The sequence below is a fragment of the Mustela lutreola genome, chromosome 12 (genome assembly GCF_030435805.1).
Source record: "Mustela lutreola isolate mMusLut2 chromosome 12, mMusLut2.pri, whole genome shotgun sequence".
Classification (NCBI taxonomy): Eukaryota; Metazoa; Chordata; class Mammalia; order Carnivora; family Mustelidae; genus Mustela; species Mustela lutreola.
Genome location: NC_081301.1, coordinates 4,342,550 through 4,360,573, shown reverse-complemented (window position 1 = coordinate 4,360,573; position 18,024 = coordinate 4,342,550). Strand labels below are relative to the sequence as shown.

The 18,024-nt window shown below is 47.4% G+C and overlaps 1 protein-coding gene across 2 annotated transcripts in view; it reads right to left on the bottom strand.

Moving 5' to 3' along the window:
• The window catches only part of MED27 (mediator complex subunit 27), a 193,353-nt gene that overhangs the window by 48,031 nt on the left and 127,298 nt on the right, over positions 1–18,024 (bottom strand). Inside the window, exons 4-5 of one of the 2 annotated variants that reach the window (XM_059141032.1) lie at positions 17,743–17,836; positions 16,355–16,727 (exon numbers count right to left, since the gene is read on the bottom strand). In XM_059141032.1, coding sequence (XP_058997015.1) covers positions 16,662–16,727; positions 17,743–17,836 — 160 coding nt within the window. In that variant the 3' untranslated portion in view covers positions 16,355–16,661. Of the gene's footprint in view, positions 1–16,354; positions 16,728–17,742; positions 17,837–18,024 lie in introns of those variants that run through there. The other variant, XM_059141031.1, reaches the window with a different exon arrangement.

The window sequence follows — 18,024 nt, the reverse complement described above, 5'->3', positions numbered from 1 at the left end:
TGAAACGCCATGATCCTCACCGAAGGTCCCGCAGAATCACCGCAGGGCCCCCAGGACACCCTAAGCACGCCACCTGGGGATGAATGGTAGTAGTGGAGGCAGCTCTCACAACAGCCCCCCAGAGAGGTCTCGGAGCAGCTCTGTGTTGCAGGGAAATGATGGCACAGAGGCCAGGGGACCACGCGGGGTCATGCGGCCGGCAGCAGCCCGGCCAGGAACCGGACCCCAGCGCTGGCTCCAGAGGCCGCGTCCTCACTGTGGTTTGCTTACGAGGGGTGGGTTAATGACGATGATGACCACCACTACGCAGATGACTGCACACAGCACAGTTCGCTCAATTAATTGTAATTAAAATGAAACATTATATAGTTTATATAATTAATACTACCGTAGACCATATTAGTGTAGACTCATACTCATCTTTTAATCCAATTGCCAATGGAAATAGATTGTGTATGTCACTTTTATTAGAATCGAGCGACTGTTTTATCTCAACGCCCAGACAAAAGGACAAGATTAACTGGAGGAAAAATCAACTGTGTAGATTGGGATTAGGGAATAAAGTAAAATGCCAAGATAAACTGCTTTTAAAATCAGCTGAAGATTTAATATAGCTCTGGAAGGTTTCAATTATTTACATGCCTGGTCTATGCAGTGTATATCTGGGCTAATGAGATTCAATTGCTGTGTATAAATCTGAAACAGGACAACCTGATTGTCTAAAGGAAACAGCAGCTTGGGCTCCTGTGTTAATAACTCTTCAAAACAAAGATTATGATTCGGGAAGAGTAACATCATTTTGGCTTCGCAGTATTGATTGCAGCGGGCGCCAAGAGAAACGGCTCCATTTGGTCAAATACAAAGGCTGAGGCCGGGTGCGAGGGATTTGGAGACTCTATTGATCCGTATCGTTGTTCTTCTAGTAACAAGACCAACAGTAATAATGTACATTGTCTCTCTGTCCTAGGGTGATTATGAAGCCCCAGGGGAATCCTCCTTCTTTGTGAAGTACCCGACGTCTAGTACTGAGGGCCGCGTCATGCCACATGGTGACGTGGACACACAGACGCCCACGGGTCATTGGCCAGACCACAGCACCTCCCCTTTAGGATTTTCAGGACGGCTTTATGCACTACCAGATGATACTGTAGGTACGGTCAAGTGCATTTTAAAGCGAACCGATCCATTTCAGATCAATCCATGGCATCTCTGTACAGAGTATATTCCTTTAATACAGGCACGCGCAGGGTTTAGGAACATAAAGGAAGAAACATCTTAGCCTGAAACTTCTTGACAGGTAACATTAGATCCCAATCTTAAAGAATGCAGAGCAGTTTGCCAGAAAGTCAGGAGGTGGACAAGAAAGGCAGAGCTAAGGACAGGCACGAAACATAGAAGCAAACAGGCATGGAGTATTTGGACTGTGTGGTTCTCAAGGAGCCTCTGGAAGCACAAAGGTGTTTGCACTTGTCACAGTAAGTGGAGGAGAGCCATGGCATTCAGCAGCTTGGGGCCAGAGACACTAAAACATCTGCAATACGTGGGCCAGTTCCACACCATGGGAATCATTCCATCCAAAATGCCAACCGTGCCTCCCCTGGGAGCATTCGAGAGCACTGAGAATGCCCAGGTGGGGGAAGGATGGGCGGAAAGGTAAACTGAGGCCAGGTTACAGAGACCCCACAGGCTTCGCTACGGAGGAGGGCTTTATATCCTGCAAGCCAACAGAGTAGGGCATGGGCAAGGTGAGACCCGCCCTCTGGGATGATCAGTCGGATGTGGCAGATGGGAAGGAGGCAGCATGTCCAGAAACGAGACCAGGAGACCAAATGGATGGCTATGCCAAGAGTTCCGGCAACAGGGTGGACAGCAGGGCAGACGGGCCGAGGCGCTGGCTGGAAGACGCCGGACAGGAGGGACGGCACATCAGGAAGTGTGTCTGTGGCATTCCGCGTGTACGGAGATGCTCACTGCCAGAGATGACAGCTGGGGTTATCTTTCACATGGTATCTGACCAGTGTTTGTTACAAGAATGAAGTAAGTACTGGACAGAGGGCTGTCACACTGGGGGCAGGGTATAAGACGAGGAGTCTAGAAACCAGGTACCCTGAATTAAGACCCAACACTTAGCAATGAATACAACTGAATTAGACAATAAAAAAAAAAAAAAAAAAAAGTTATGGTAGTTGTGGTATGGTGCATTCCCCTCAAGCCACCGTTCACCCTGGCTCACAAAGGTAGGTGCCACCTGTTTCTACCAGACATTAATTTCATATAAAGCACTCAAAATATTTTTAAAGTAAAATCCATCCCCTTTGGAGTTGGAATAGCTTCCTCCAACATTTATATTCACTATCATAAACACTGACTTAAGGAAATACACCTGTTAAGGTTGATGGAATATGCTTCCCATTGCTTGGGGGCACACATGCAGTTGACATGTGTTGAGGGAAGTTATAGATCTGAGTTTTGGGCTTTAACGGGTATCATTAGAAATTGCACCTGGGTGGCTCAGTTGGTTAAGCAACTGCCTTTGGCTCAGGTCATGATCCCAGAGTTCTGAGATTGAGTCCCACATCGGGCTCCCAGCTCCACAGGGACTCAGCTTCTCCCTCTGACCTTCTCCCCTCTCGTGCTCTCTCTCACTGTCTCTCTCTCTCTCAAATAAATAAATAAAATCTTAAAAAAAAAAAAAAGAAAGAAATGGCAGAACCTGACGACTACTGGCATACTGGTATTTTGGGGTGTGGATCTAGGGTGCCTTTGGGGGCTTTCACTAATTTAGAATAAGTATTTCCTCCTCCTTCTTCTTCTTCTTCTTCTTCTTCTTCTTCTTCTTCTTCTTCTTCTTCTTCTTCTCTCTCTCTTTTTTAAAAGATTTTATTTACTTATTTGACAGAGATCACAAGTAGGCAGAGAGGCAGGCAGAGAGAGAAGGAAGCAGGCTCCCTGCTGAGCAGAGAGCCCAATGCGGGGCTCTATCCCAGGGCCCTGGGATCATGACCTGAGCTGAAGGCAGAGGCTTTAACCCACTGAGCCACCCAAGTGCCCCTAGAGTTAAGTATTTCTAGAGAATCATAGGAAAACTATCAAACTAAACATACATTCAAATGACAAATGTTAAGTGCGCCACTGCCTCTGGGAATGACTATGTTGAATTTGCAGCTACAGAAAACCAAAGACGAAACATATACCTAGAAAATGGTATTTGAAAACAAGGAAGAAGGAAGGAAGGAAAGAAATAGTATAAACTATTCTTTGAAATTAGTTCTAAGAAAAAACAATGCTTGTGTCAGAAAATTATATAACTCAAAAAGAAACATTTTTAAAGACTCAGTCGTCAGTAAACTGTAAACCAGATTTAATGCCCAAGCATTTTTTAAGCCACTCCATCCTGGTGCCCAAAAGTATCGAATCCACCTGCTTCCTATCCACAGCGTGCACGGCGAGCAGCAGAATTTCCAGTGCTGAGCTATAACCTGGAAGCCACCAGAAACTCACCCGGAAGCCATTCAGTAAGACATACTGAATATAACAAGAGGACGCAGAGTAGAAAGAAGTACTTACTCTAAGAGTAGAAGCTGCATCAGCAGGTGACCGACCAGGTAGCCTAAAGAGACAGGACTCGGGGCTCTAGCTGGGGTTTAAGTGCAGTGTAATTAGCCTTCTTGGGGCACCAGGCGCCCTTTCTAATGGAAGCCACAGCCCCTGTCCCTCAGGAAGAAGCACGGAAGCAAGTGCTTCTACACACAAAAACTGCAGAGATTTCTGGAAGCTTATCCATCACCTCCCAGGGGGTCAAAGACCAAGGTTAAGACCCCTGCCATTACAGCAACAGCTAATTTTAAAAGATTAAGTAGGAACGGGTTAGGGAGCCCTCACAAAACATCTGTATGTTCTAACAGAAAACTGTATCTACACAGAACTTAAAACCATGCGCTTTCAAAGCCAAAGCCAAACACATTTAGCAGAAGCACTACACATACTTTGCCTAAGAAGCCTCAAATCAAGTGGGTCCAGAAAAGTCACCGAGGCCGCGACCCCCTCTCTGTGTCCCTAGCATGGTTTCCCATTCCTGGGGTGCTGAGTCCCAAGTTTGGTCTCTGGCACCAGGGAAGCTGGATACTCCGAGGGTAAGCGGCACGCCCAGCAGGTGAGGGCTTCACTCAGCTGATGTCCCACCAACCAAGGAAAGCCTGAACTCTCGAGTCTGACAGACTAGCGTCTGAGCTGTCACACTGTCACTAACGATTGGGGGTTATCTTTCAGCTGTGTGCCCTGAGCCACCTAGCACCTGGGGTCCCTGCTGGGGCCACGTAAAGAACAGAGCTACAGCCTGGCATGGACAACACACTCAGTACACGAGGACCCTTACAGAAGAAACATCTAGTATCAGGACAGCCTCTGTGCCCAGTGAATTCTACACCAGGAAGGACAGTGTTTCTTTTACAAATTAGTCCTGGAATCATGCATGAGGACATAAATGCTTATTTATTATGTGGAACGTTAACATGGTTCTGAAAGTCCAAACTATACAAAAAGTACGTTCAGAGCCCTGTCACCTCTCCCCACACACATCGGACCTACTCTCTGCCCACACACCTCCCTCTCCCCACGTTCTCTGCCGCGGCTTCACCTTTCCTGTGTCTCCCCTTAGAGACAAGCAGATGACGGTTATCGGGTATCTTCTTCCTTACCAAGAAGGAAGAACACTCTTACACTTTTGCTTTTTTTCTCCCAACAATATATCCTGGAACTCACTTTGTAGGAGTCATAGAGGTCTTTTGTATTTAAAAAAAAAAACAACAACAACAAAACACCACGGAGCACTGAGTGTTATACGCAAACAATGAATCATGGGACACACATCAAAAACTAATGATGTACTGTATGGGAACTAACATAACACAATAAAAACAAAAAAACCAGGAACGGCGTGGCCCCATAGTGTGGCTGTGTCATAATTTATGCAGCCCCTCTTCTCTGCTGGGGCATGGAGGTCATTTCCTGGTTTTGCAGTTACAGACAAGCTGCAATTCATAAGCCCGCGGGCGTGCATGCTTGTTCTGCAGGCATGTGAGCGGCGCGCCTTCCTGGAGTAGCACTGCTGCGTGGAAGGTGCAATGCACATGCGGGTGTATCGGCCACTGCCCCAGTCTGTCCACAGGGGATGCAGCGCTCTGTGGTCCTCTGGGCCCACCAATCTTTGCCAGTCTGGAAGTGAGGAATGATACCTCAGTGCAGTTTTAACCTGCATTTTCCTACTGACGGGAAGGGTGAACATCTTTTCCTGCATAAGTGCCATTTTACGTCTTTTGGGGGGGGCATGAACTGTCTCCCCCCCCCCCCCGCCCCCAATTTTGTTTTTTTCCCCTTTATTTTTAAGATTCAAAAACTGATCTTAAGGATGTTAGCTCTGCCTCTGTGATACATGTTGCAAATATTCCTCCTAGACTGCCGGCTGCCTTGACTCTACTATATGAAGGCTTCTTCCTTTCTGTGATTGAGGCCCTACCCACTGGAGATGCTACCTTGCCCTTATGTTAAAGTTTCATACGTACTTGAGTGCCTACTTTATTCTGCTAGCCTGTTTGTCTATGGGTAAGCCAATGCCACACAGAAGTTTTAGAGTATGTTTCAGTGCCCAAGAGACAAGGTCTTCTTCAGTGTCTTCCGATCCTCTCTTCCATGTTTCTCTTCCTTATGACCTTTACTATCAACCCCCAAAAATCTTTTCGTGATTGCATTAAATTCTTCACATTTACTGATGTGTACGGTCTCAACTTAGTCACATAACCATACCGCCATCATGGGCTCTACCTTTCCAACACCACCTCCTCTGAGTGATGCTGTCTTTGCCAGCTCACTCCGCTCCTGACTGACGGACTGTATTCAGGAGGGCTTCTATTTCTGTTCTCATGCTCACCTTTGTACCTATACGTGTCAATGCCCGCAGACTCCCATTTTTCTTAGTATCTCGTTTCCCGATTTTTAATGGTGTCCTTCCGTGGTCACTAACACAAACCCAAACAGTCTTGGACCAACAACTGAACACAGTCAGTCCCTAGGCTCAGGCTCCCCACCCAGCCATGCGGGGGTGTAGCTCACCCCGGGCAAACTGCACAGAGAATTCTTGTACGTTTAAAACGGTCTTTCCAGGGACGCCTGGGTGGCTCAGTTGGTTAAGCAGCTGCCTTCGGCTCATGTCATGATCCCAGCGTCCTGGGATCGAGTCCCACATTGGGCTCCTTGCTCCGCAGGGAGCCTGCTTCTCCCTCTGACTCTGCCTTCCACTCTGTCTGCCTGTGCTCGCTCTCGCTCGCTCTCTGACAAATAAATAAATAAAATCTTTAAAAAAAAAAAATAAATAAAACGGTCTTTCCAGGCCTTGCTACTAAAAAGACACACACATCGTCGATTCGCACCGTCTCTGAAAACGTCAGTCCATCACTGCTCTGCTCTATGTATTGTTTTGGAGACATCTGATGCCAATCTAATTCTTCTGCCTTGTGAGTTATTGCGATTTTTTTTTTTTTTTAAAGAAGCTTTGAGGACTTTCCCCTCTGTCTTTGAAGTCTGCCGGCATTACTAGCATGTACCTGAGACTTCACTGCTGCTGGTCAATTTCCCAAGCATCCGGCGAGCCCTTCCGAGGTGCTCATTCAGCCCTTCTTGAACTCAGAATATCTTCTCACAGTCTTCCATACTCACATCGGTTCCATTCTTTCTTTCTCTTCTCCACAGACTCTGATTATGTCCGTGTTGTCTCCTTTTTGCCTGTGTCTCACTTCAACCACATCCCCCCTGACCCGTGCTGCTTCTCGGTCTTGGTGTCTGTCACTCTCCAGGTTGTTCCCGCCTTGCCTCAATGTTCTCTATTCAACGTCATGTGAATATTTTCTTCCTCAAAGATCTTGAAATTTAACCTTAATTTCCGAGACAGTTTTATCATTTTCTTCCAAGTTTCCAGAGTCTACTAAATCCTTTTCATTTCTGTTCTTAATTTCTGATTCAAGTCTTTTTCCCCAAATGCTTGAGGATATTAAAACCAGTTCGGTGTGCCACACTAGACAGTTTTTTTTTCTGCTCTGTGGTGTCTTTCTCCTTGGGGGGTGCGGCACATCTTCAGTTGAGGTTATGTATTTGTTCGACTTTTCATTATGAAAAATTTCAAATATCTAAAAAGTGAGAAGCACGGCAGAGTGAACATCCATATTCCCGTGAGCCAGATCCTGTGACTGTCATTTCGTTCTGCTTGCTTTATCACAGACTCAGTCACCCATCCATCCGTCCGTCCATCCCAGATTCACCTATCTAGTCATCTATCAGCCCATCTTGTTTTTTGGACGCATTTTAAAGTTGCAGTCATTAGTATACATCATCCCTGAACACTCAGGCAAGCACATCCTCAAGTGGAGTTTTTTTTTTTTTTTTTTTTTTTTTTAAAGATTTTATTTATTTATTTGACAGAAATCACAGGTAGACGGAGAGGCAGGCAGAGAGAGAGAGAGAGGGAAGCAGGCTCCCTGCCGAGCAGAGAGCCCTATGCGGGACTCGATCCCAGGACCCTGAGATCATGACCTGAGCCGAAGGCAGTGGCTTAACCACTGAGCCACCCAGGCGCCCCCTCAAGTGGAGTTTAACACTGATTTAACTTTTTTTTTTTTTAAAGATTTTATTTATTTTACAGAGATCACAAGTAGGCAGAGAGGCAGGCAGAGAGAGAGAGGGGAGGAAGCAGGCTCCCTGCTGAGCAGAGAGCCCGATGCGGGGCTCGATCCCAGGACCCTGGGATCATGACCTGAGGTGAAGGCAGAGGCTTTAACCCACTGAGCCACCCAGGCGCCCCTAAAAATTTTTTTTGAGGAAAAATTTGCCTGTAACGAAATGTATTATCTTTAGTGTAGCAGTCTCTGAATTCTGAAAAGTGCATACAGCCATATAACCCACATCTCTCTGAAGATACAGAACTCCTGTCCCACCACAGAATGTTCCTTCCTGCCCTTCCCAGTTGATGCCTGCTCCATCCCTCCCAGGGGAATACTCTTCTGCTTCTATCCACCTTAGTCGTGGTCCGTTCTAGAACTTCATGTAATGCAACTACGCAGTATATTCTCTTCCGTGAGGCGTCTTCCCCTCAGCAAAGCTTAACAGTGAGGACACAAGGGATACAGTGCAGTAGGATTGTTTGTACTTTCTTTCTTTTTAAATCACACATAGTTTGGAGGGCGGGCATTCTTGGTGTTCTAATTGTGCTTACTGTGTAGTTTCTGCAGTTGTATTTGTTTTTCTGTACTGTTTGGAGAATTTGTGGAGAGACTTGAATTTAGATGGCCATCCACAGGGTTTCTGTGCACACGTTCAGACACAAAGGAAGAGAGACTGCTTCATAACTGCCCAGACTGAAAAACGATCAAGATTCTGCCACACCTGCTTTATCCGTCCCTCCCCTTCTGCTGCAGTATTTTAAAGCATACCTCCTACATCATGTCGTGTCAGCTCTAAAACTTCAGTATCCACCTCTAAAACACAAACCTTTTGTTTCACTTAACAAAATTACCCCAAATTCCTTGTGATCAGGTGAAATCCAGATGATGAGAAGAGCACTTGGATTGCTTGAGAAAATTTTCTCTTACAGTTGGTTGGCTGAATCAGGATCCAAACGAGGCCCACACTTCACGGGCTGCGGAGCCTCCGCAGCACTCCCTCCTCTTCTCCCATCACCGACGCTGCCGAAGACACGGAGCTACCGGCCCGGTATGCTTTTCCCCATTCCTTTCCCTTGTACTTTTTGACTTTTTTTTTTTAAACCTCAAAGTTTTCTATCACTAATACGTTTCCATTCGTATCACCGCCATTGCAACAATCACTTCTGGAACCACCTTTTTGAAATTTAGTTCGATATACTGCTTTGAATATGCTTAGCAGTTGAATATACTTCTCCCTGAAGTAGTAGTTCTCAAACAGTTTGGTCTCGGGACCTCTCTACACTCTTGAAAATTACTGAGGACCCCAAGGAACTTCAGTTTCTGTGGGATATGGCTACCAATATTCACCGTATTAAAATTAAACAGCAATGTTTGAAGATGGAGCCAATCAATGGGTGTCCGTGTGATGACATTGTCTTATGCAACATAAGTTCTAGAAAATGCTGCTGTGGATGTGTGGGTAAACAAGAGAAGGAAGGACAGCGACGTCTTGGCGCCGCCACAAAATCAGCTCTGGTTCTGCAGACCTCCTGAAAGGCTCTCCATGACGCCTTGTTGCCAAACCGTGATTGAGAGCTGCTGCCACAAAGAATGCATCTGATCTTTGGAAACAAATGTCTTTTGGATCAAGGTTTGGTAAAGCAATTTTGATGTGCCCAAAATGAAGTAGAACTAAAAAACAGATTTAAAAAACAATTTAAATTTAATTTACTTAGCAAATAGTATATTATTAGTTTCAGAGGTAGAATTTAATGATTCATCATTCTAATATTAACACCCAGAGCTCATTACATCAAAGGCCCTCCCTAATGCCCAATGCGTAAATGTCACCTAATTACCACCCCCACCTCCCTTCCAGCAACCCTCAGTTTCTTTCCAAGAGTTAAGAGTCTCTTACGGTTTCCTCCCTCTCTGTTTTTATCTTACTTTATTTTTCCTTCCCTTCCCATGCTCATCTGTTTTGTTTCTTAAGTTTCACATATGAGTGAAATCATGTGGTATCGTTCTCTGACTTCCATTGTTGAGCATAATACCCTTAGTTCCATCCACATCATTGTAAATGCAAAAATTTCATCCTTTCTGATGGCTGCATAATATTCCACTGTATGTGTATACACACACACACACATACACAGAGACCATATCTTCTTTATCCATTCATCTGTTGATGGACATCTGGGCTCTTTCCACAGTTCGGCTACTGTGTTCACTGCTGCTGTAAATACTGGGGTGCGTGTGCCCTACTGAATCAATACGTTTGTATCCTTTGGCTAAATACCCAGTAGTGCAATTGCTAGATCATAGGGTGGTTCTAGTTTTAACTTCTTCTTTTTATTTTTTTAGATTTTATTTATTTATTTGAAAGTGAAGGCGAGAAAGAGAGAGAACATGAGCTGGAGGGGCAGAGAGGGAGAAGCAGGCTCCCCGCTAAGCAGGGAACCCTACTATGGGGGACTCGATCCCAGGACCCTGTGATCATGACCTGAGCCGAAGGCAGACACTTAACCAACTGAGCCACCGGGGCGTCCTTATTTTTAACTTTCTGAAGCACCTCCACACTGTTTTCCAGCTTGCACTCCCACCAACAGTGTGAGAGGGCTCCCCTTTCTCCACACCCTCTCCAACATCCAGTTTCCTGACTTGTTCGTTTTAGCCATTCTGACTGGTGTGAGGTGGCATCTCGTGGTTTCCATCTGTATTTCCCTGATGCCGAGTGATGTTGAGCATTCTTTCATGTGTCATTTAGCCATCTGTATGTCTTCGTTGGGAAAATGTTCAAGTCTTCTGCCCATTTCTTGACAGGATTTTTTAATAAATCTTACAAAACGGCATTTAAAAAAAAAGCATTTAACAAACAATTCCAATAATGTTCTGTGCTGTGACAAAAATGCCGACAGACGGGTGGAGTTTCCGCAAGTGACTGCTGTTGCGTCACAGAACGTCAGCCGCCAACGGCCTTCAGGAATGTCTGAAGGTCAGCTGAAGTCACCATCTGAATCTTTCTATGTCTGAGGAAGGCACATTTTGCTACTCTGGAATTGCTGGTGGGTGGAAAGGAGTTTAACCACCTAGGAAAACCCTGTGGCGTTTTCATGGGCGGTCACACGTCCGCATGCCCTAATGCAGGGTTTCTCCACTATGGCCCTTTGATTTTGGGCTGGACGGCCCTTCGAGGGTAGGGGGGTGGCCCTGCCCGCGGTAAGATAGCTGGCGGCAGGTCTGGGCTCTCCCCTCTGCATGCCGGGAGCACTCCTCCCCCCGAGCTGTGACAGGTAAACGTGTTTCTAGACTTTGCCAAATGTTCCCTGGGAGGCAAAAATCACCCCGGCTGAGAACCACCACCCTAAACCGAGCACTCTGTTCCTAGGGGTAGCTCCAGGGAAACACAAGCCTGGGGTCCCAAGGATGCGAACAAGAACGTTCAGAGCAGACTGTTCATGGTATAAAAACCAAAACCAAAACAAATCAACAACCACTGACAGGAAGAAGGATAATTAAATTAGCAATGTAATAGAATATTTCATTTTAGCAAAATGAATACGCTGTAGCTAAACCAACTATTTGAATGATATCAAACAAACAAAAAAAACACTGAGTGAAAAAATTAAGTCCCTAGAGACAACATTTGATAGCTTTTAAAAATAATTAAGAACAACAGGCAGAATTAAAGAATACATCATTCAAGAACACATACGTATGTGTTAAAGCTTCCCTCGTGACAGGCAAGGAAGCGAAGGACGCGTGAAGGGAGGCTGACAGCTCCCTGCGGGGCAGAGGCAGGGGACGGGACAGGAGGGGCTGCCCACTGGGTATACACGCTGCAGGTTAAATTCCAGCTCTGGAGCGGAGTGGCAGGTTCACAAACGTCACTGTCTATCAGAGAAATACGAAAGGGCCACACCGCATCAACGAGGGCAGTGTGTCCGGAATCAGGGTCATGATCAATTCAATTCTACACCTAAGGTTAAAATAAAACTCGAAATAGGGGCGCCCGGGTGGCTCAGTGGGTTAAAGCCTCTGCCTTCAGCTCAGGTCATGATCTCAGGGTCCTGGGATCGAGCCCCGCATCAGACTTTCTGCTCAGCAGGGAGCCTGCTTCCCCCTTCTCTCTGCCTGCCTCTCTGCCTACTTGTGATCTCTGTGTGTCAAGTAAACAAATAAAATCTTTAAAAAAATAAAATAAAAATAAAATAAAATTTAAAACAATCTGATTCCTCCACACAGTCCGTGATTCTGGTCCACCACACGGTCTCATCTCCTCTGCTGGCTCCTGAGCAGCGCCCACAGCCACGCTCTCCTCTCCCGGCGCTCTGGGTACCACTGAGGAAGTGAAGGAATGCTTTAGGAACCCGGCTCAGAAAACAGTCTGCCGCCACAGCTGGGACTTAGCAAACAGGCTCGCCTTCACCGGGACTCCACGGATACAATGGGTTGAATATTGGTTCTCAAAGGAGCTGCAGAGATGATCTGAGGCTTCGGTAGGGCACCTGTGAGACGTGTCCCTGGGGCTCTGTTCTGGAGCCGAAGAACGGGAGTTTCTGTGCTGTTGCCAGGGATGTGCATTTCCCACAAACAAGACTAGTGATTCTTGGATCTAACATTTGAGAACTATGGAACCCAGTGGAGAAACCAAAACCCAGAACAGTTAAGCAGTTAGCTGTTCAACAGTCTTTCCTACCGTGAGAGCTTCTGAGAGAGCAAAATGAGATAGTCAGTCTGAACGGTTTGAAAAAGATGCGTTATTCAAAAGCAATGCATGAACATGTTGAAGAAGTTAAAGGTTAGTGAAAATGTGTATTTAGAAAGATTGATAAATGAGTTTTATCTCGTGTAAATCATATAACATCAAGAAAGATTAATTTATAAAATATCAAGGTATATTTCAAATATCATGGTTAAGGCTTCATTTTTTCCTCCTTTTCTACGTTCGTATACCTAGTAGATCAGTCAAACATTGTAGATTAATATTTTAAATGCCAAAAGAAGCCAGCTGCTTGTTCTAGTCTCTGACTCAGTTAAGCTCTTACAATATTTTGACTGTTTGAAGAAAATTAATAATGGGATGTTAGGTGGTAGATTAACTGAAACTAAATATCAACAGAGCTAGATTTATTTTTGGATGGCTGAACTCATCCCTTCAAAGAACGGAAACAGGATTGATTATATCATGAGTTATTAACTTACACAACACCAAAACAGCCCCCTCCACCCCCCAACAGAGCAGAGAGCCAGCCACAGTGCATTTAAAGATTATGTAAGAGGCTGAAAGTTTCTATTTCCCATCAGCTAGGACTCGGGGTTTACAGGATACAGCCAATTACCTAAGGCTCACAAGGATGCCAGAAGAAGTTAGGGCGATAATGATTCTGACAGTCTGGAACCAAACTAGCACCAGAGCTGCTGTCTGTCCCCTGAGCAGCAGGCCCCCTGCAGCCAAGATGGACAAACTGATACACACGGAAGAGAAAGATGCTTTTCTCTGTCATCCGCGTATCTATGCAGCAGACACTCCCTGAGCACCTACAAGTCCTCCCTTCCATCCTCTAGCCGCCCTGCCCATGATGCCCCATCTGGGGGTCCACACATGTGAAAGGGATACTACATACACGTGCATCAAGTCGAATGCAGCGCCCAGGCCGGAAGCTGGCCCTGATGCCTACAGCCAGCGAAGAAAGGTTGGTTTTGCTTTTGATGAGCCAAAGTGACCCCAATCCCCCAGAAAAGTACCAAACTTGCACCCTCCCTTTCCCCCTTCTTCACTGTGAAGAAACCTGATGCCAGACTGTGGCTCCCGATTACAGATCTTGGTACATCTGAGGCCCTCCGCTGCTTCTTGGTGGCTTGCTTGGGGGTTGGGGGGAGGGAGGATCAGAATGGAACACCACACCTGCCTTTTGTTCACAGATGCCCTGGAGTTCGATGACTTTAAGTCGTTTTACTGTGTATGGAAACCCCCCTGGCAGGTACTCACACACCCAAACTAGAAGAGATCTGGAACAAGTCAGCAGAACGTGCTGACGGCAGAAGACAGGTCACTTTATCAGAGCCGTTTCCAGGCCCCCACCTAGGCCACAGTGGGCACCACGCCATTGCATTCCACAGCTCGAGTGGCCCCGAGGAAAAAGCGGTCTGTTCTGCTCTGCTCCCAGCACTGCCCCTCCTCCTCCCGATGGGGGCCTACACTGGCTCCGGAGCTTGGGCTAAACGGCCACCTGCATTCTGGTGCCAAAACGCTCAGGTCCCTGTTACTCTGAAAGCACAGCTGGAAACAACCCAAACACACACAGAGAAAGAACACAGCGCGTCCAGTCACAGAATGGATCATTACATAACCGTGAAGATGACCCAACTAGCAGGTACGAGCCCCAGCAGGTGTGTCCTGGCTGACTCGGGATCCACCCCAGAAACCACACACAAGGGAGGGAGGGAGGGGGAACAATACACACGCATGACACTATTTTTATAAGGTTCAGAATTCCACAAAACTAATCTGTGTATTATTCAGGAAAGCATGCCCAGCTGGCAAAAGGCATTTAAAGAAGGAAGGGAAGAGCTCGAATATCAGGATGGTGGTGACTCCGGGTGGAGAGGCGGGGACTGGGAATGGGCGCAGATTGGTTATGCTCTGCTTCTTAAATTGAGTGGTGAGCTCCTGGGGTTATCGTCATGCTTTATAATCGACACTTACTATAAACATTCATTTGTATATAGGAAATGACATAATAAAACTTGAAGAAGAAACTGCCAGCTCAGTGCCCGGTAGTCCAAATCTTACTTGCCACCACCAAGAGCTATAACCGATGGGAGGAGGAAAGGACCCTGGAGCCTTGTAACGGGACACGTGGACGTCTCCCTTACCAGGCAGACTGCCGCTTTCCCAGCCCTGCCGCTCTCCTGCGGGGAATCACCTCCTCCACCCCACGCAGTTCGCCACGGCAGGACTTCCTTCCCATCGCAGACAAGTTCAGGAGAGCCCGGCAGGAGCACTCCGTCCGGGTTGCAGCACGGGCACAGGATGGAAGGCAGGGGCTGCTGAGTCATTTGGGCCACAGTGTCCCCCCAGGGCCGTCACCCTGCTCTGGACGCCCCAGGGCTGCCCTGGTTTTTGTCCCTCCTGGCACAGCACCTCTACCTTCCGGGCTGTGAGCAGCCAGCATCATTAGAAAGCAAAACAAAGACAGAAACGAGCCCTTTTCTTGCTTAAGTTAATCAGAGCAGGTTTCTGGCTCAGGAGGAAATGTCATTTTATTAAAAGGCACGGGTGCACTCTGCACCTTGGCCGAAGCAGGTACAAGGAGACGTCAGCAGACACTGCTCCTGTGTGTCCTGAGTCACCAGTCCTAACAGTCTGTCCTGGTCGCTCCTGCTCACCTCCCGAAGCTTTCCAGAATACACTGGACTCCAGACGTATACAACCCACCCAGACTCATCTCCGGAACACACCCCTCCCAACTCCTGCCCGCACCTCCCGCGGGTGCCCTCACTGCCTGCGGTGCTGGGCCCGAGCACCCTCCGCTGGGCACGGGCAGCCGTGGCCGAGCGCGGGCAGACAGGGAGCGGCTGGCCCTGCCCCTCCGCCCGGCGAGAACTCCCTCCGGCCTGGCAGAAGGCGCCCGTGTGCAGCAGCAAATGGGCCAGAGGTGCGCGGCCTGATAAAATGCCGTCTTGTCAAAGTAACAGTCAACGCGAGCGGTTATGTTACGAGCGGTTATGTTAAAATCATGGTTACCCACCCCGCGGGCTGATCCGAATCAGCTCCCCCACTGCTCCTCCTCATGTGAGCTCTGCGCCCCTGGGGAAGGCGGCAGCTCGCTGGCGAGATGCGGAGCGCCTTCTGAGTGAGGCACACGCGGGTCCAATGGGGCTCCTCCCCTGAATCGAGCCCCTAACCTCCTCCCTCGGGGCTGTCAAAACAGCAGCTCCATGGGAAAGCAGACGGGGTGACAGTCGCAGTGAGGGAACAGGCCGCTTCCTTGGGTGGAAGTAACTCATCTCAGACCTGTTCTCAGTTTACCTACGACCCTGCTCCCTCGGCTGTCTCCCTTCAACGCCGAGTCCCCACCCCCACCAGGAAATGGAAGCCCAATGACCCAGAAATAATTTGAACAAACCTATTTCACCGAGGATGCTCTCATTTTTATCTTCATTAACTCCTTGGTCCCTGTCAAGGACGCTGAAAGCAGGATTTATGTTTTAGCTGCTGGGTCTGGAGGATCTCAAAATTTTGACAATTTGTACATTTAACTGAGGCAGAAGATATTACGTGCTTTGTAGACAGATACAAATTGTTTTCCTTTTCTATTAAAAGAACACTGTAGGGGCGCCTGGGTGGCTCTGTGGATTAAGCCACTGCCTTCGGCTCAGGTCATGATCTCAGGGTCCTGGGATCGAGCCCCATATCTGCCTCAGCATCCCTGCTGAGCAGAGAGCCTGCTTCCCACCCCCTCTCTGCCTACTTGTGATCTCTCTCTGTCAAATAAATAAATAAAAATCTTTAAAAAAAAATAAAAAAGAACACTGTGTTACCTCACTCACTGTATTTTTTAACTGAAAGAATTTAAGGTAGCACGAGGCCCAGATGCTCACTAATTTTTTTCTCACGAAAGAGATATCACCCATTTAATAAACCCACATCTCTTCCTGTCTTTTTTCCCAAAGATTTATTTATTTATTTGTCAGAGAAAGAGAGCACACAGGCAGGCAGAGGGAGAGGCAGAGGGGGAAGCAGGCTCCCTGCTCAGGACTCGATCCCAGGACCTTGGGAACATGACCTGAGCTGAAGGCAGATGCTTAACACAGTGAGCCACCCAGGCATCCCACATCTCTTCCTTTCTTAGGAGAAAGCCACACACACACACACACACACACACACACACACACACACACGGCAAGGCTGTTCTGCTCAGCGGAGCGGCTAGAGGGAGTCGCAGCTCGTCCCGGGTGACTGGCTCTTTATAAGATGGTGCCAAGTGAAACGCTGAAGTATGGGGAGTTCGCAAGGGGCCCACGCGACAGCAACTGCCAAGACACAAAAAACGCTCAGTCCTGAAGCTCACCTCCCCTGATGCCCATGGAAAACCACTACTCTTGATACAATTAATTCTGCTTTTTGTAAAATGTGGGGCCCCTCAAAATCTGTTCAGAAGTCTTCTTCAAGCACACATCACACAGAGTGCTAGAAGAGCTTCACACCCCTGAGCTCTCTGTGCCTTCCTGATTACTAGTCAAACCCAGCATTTCTGTCTCAGCGTATTTCCCAGTCACACCTGCCTTTGGGGAAGTCACGGAAAGTCAAACACTGGCGGTGCTGTTGTGAAGCCAACTTGCTCAGAGCAAGTCAAAACCAGAAACTAGGTTGGAACCCATCAGGGATAAGGTCCCAGAACACTTGCTTCAAGTAGCACACAATAGATTTTATAAGTGATGTTCCACAGAACCTGTTCTACGTTTTTTTTTTTTTTTTTTTTTTTAGATTTTATTTATTTGAGAGAGAAAGAGAGAGGGAGAGCACATGAGTGAGTGGGGGAGGAGCCGGGGGCGGGGAGAGGGAGCGAGCGTCAAGCAGACTCTGCGCTGAGTGTGGAGCCTGACACGGGGCTCAGTCTCATGGCCCATGAGATCACGACCGGAGCCAAAACCAAGAGTCAGACGCTCAACCAGCTGAACCACCAGGAGCCCTGAACCTGGTTCTATTTTAAGATGGCGTTTTTCCTAGCAGGATCCAACAGTTGGGCATACCTTTGAGACAATAGAAAAGATTCACCAAAGTATCCTGAACTGACTGACGGGCAGAAGGGTCTTACAGTGTATTTCCTCTCTGGGTCATTCTCACGTGGGCTCTAGGGTTTCATTCAAAAGCCTGGTTTCTATGTGCAGAATTCTGAAACTACAGGATACAGTGAAGAGAAACACGCTATTCACCATCAGACTGGGAGTCAGTCTCCATTCTCTGGATCCTATGACACAGAGCTGGAGACTTGATCTTGAGGCCAGTCTTCTACGTGGCCCTAGAGACAGGTCAAGCAGAACTTACCAGAAGCATTGCTGATGTGCCATTGGGCCTGGATAAGTGGATGGACATTTCAGGAAACATCCTGTCAATGCGGCTGATCACGTCATCAACATACCTGAGTGGGAAAAAGAAATGCACACGTCTGAACTGGAGCCTCAGTCAAAGAACCCAAAGCTACAGTGTCCCGAAGGCTTCCCTCTTCAGCTGTTCATCAGTGTGATGCAGTCAAGAAGGCAAGTGGGATTTACAAGTGTTTTTACAAAAAATACTACTCCCTTGTTCCTCCTTTTCAGTGCCAACCAT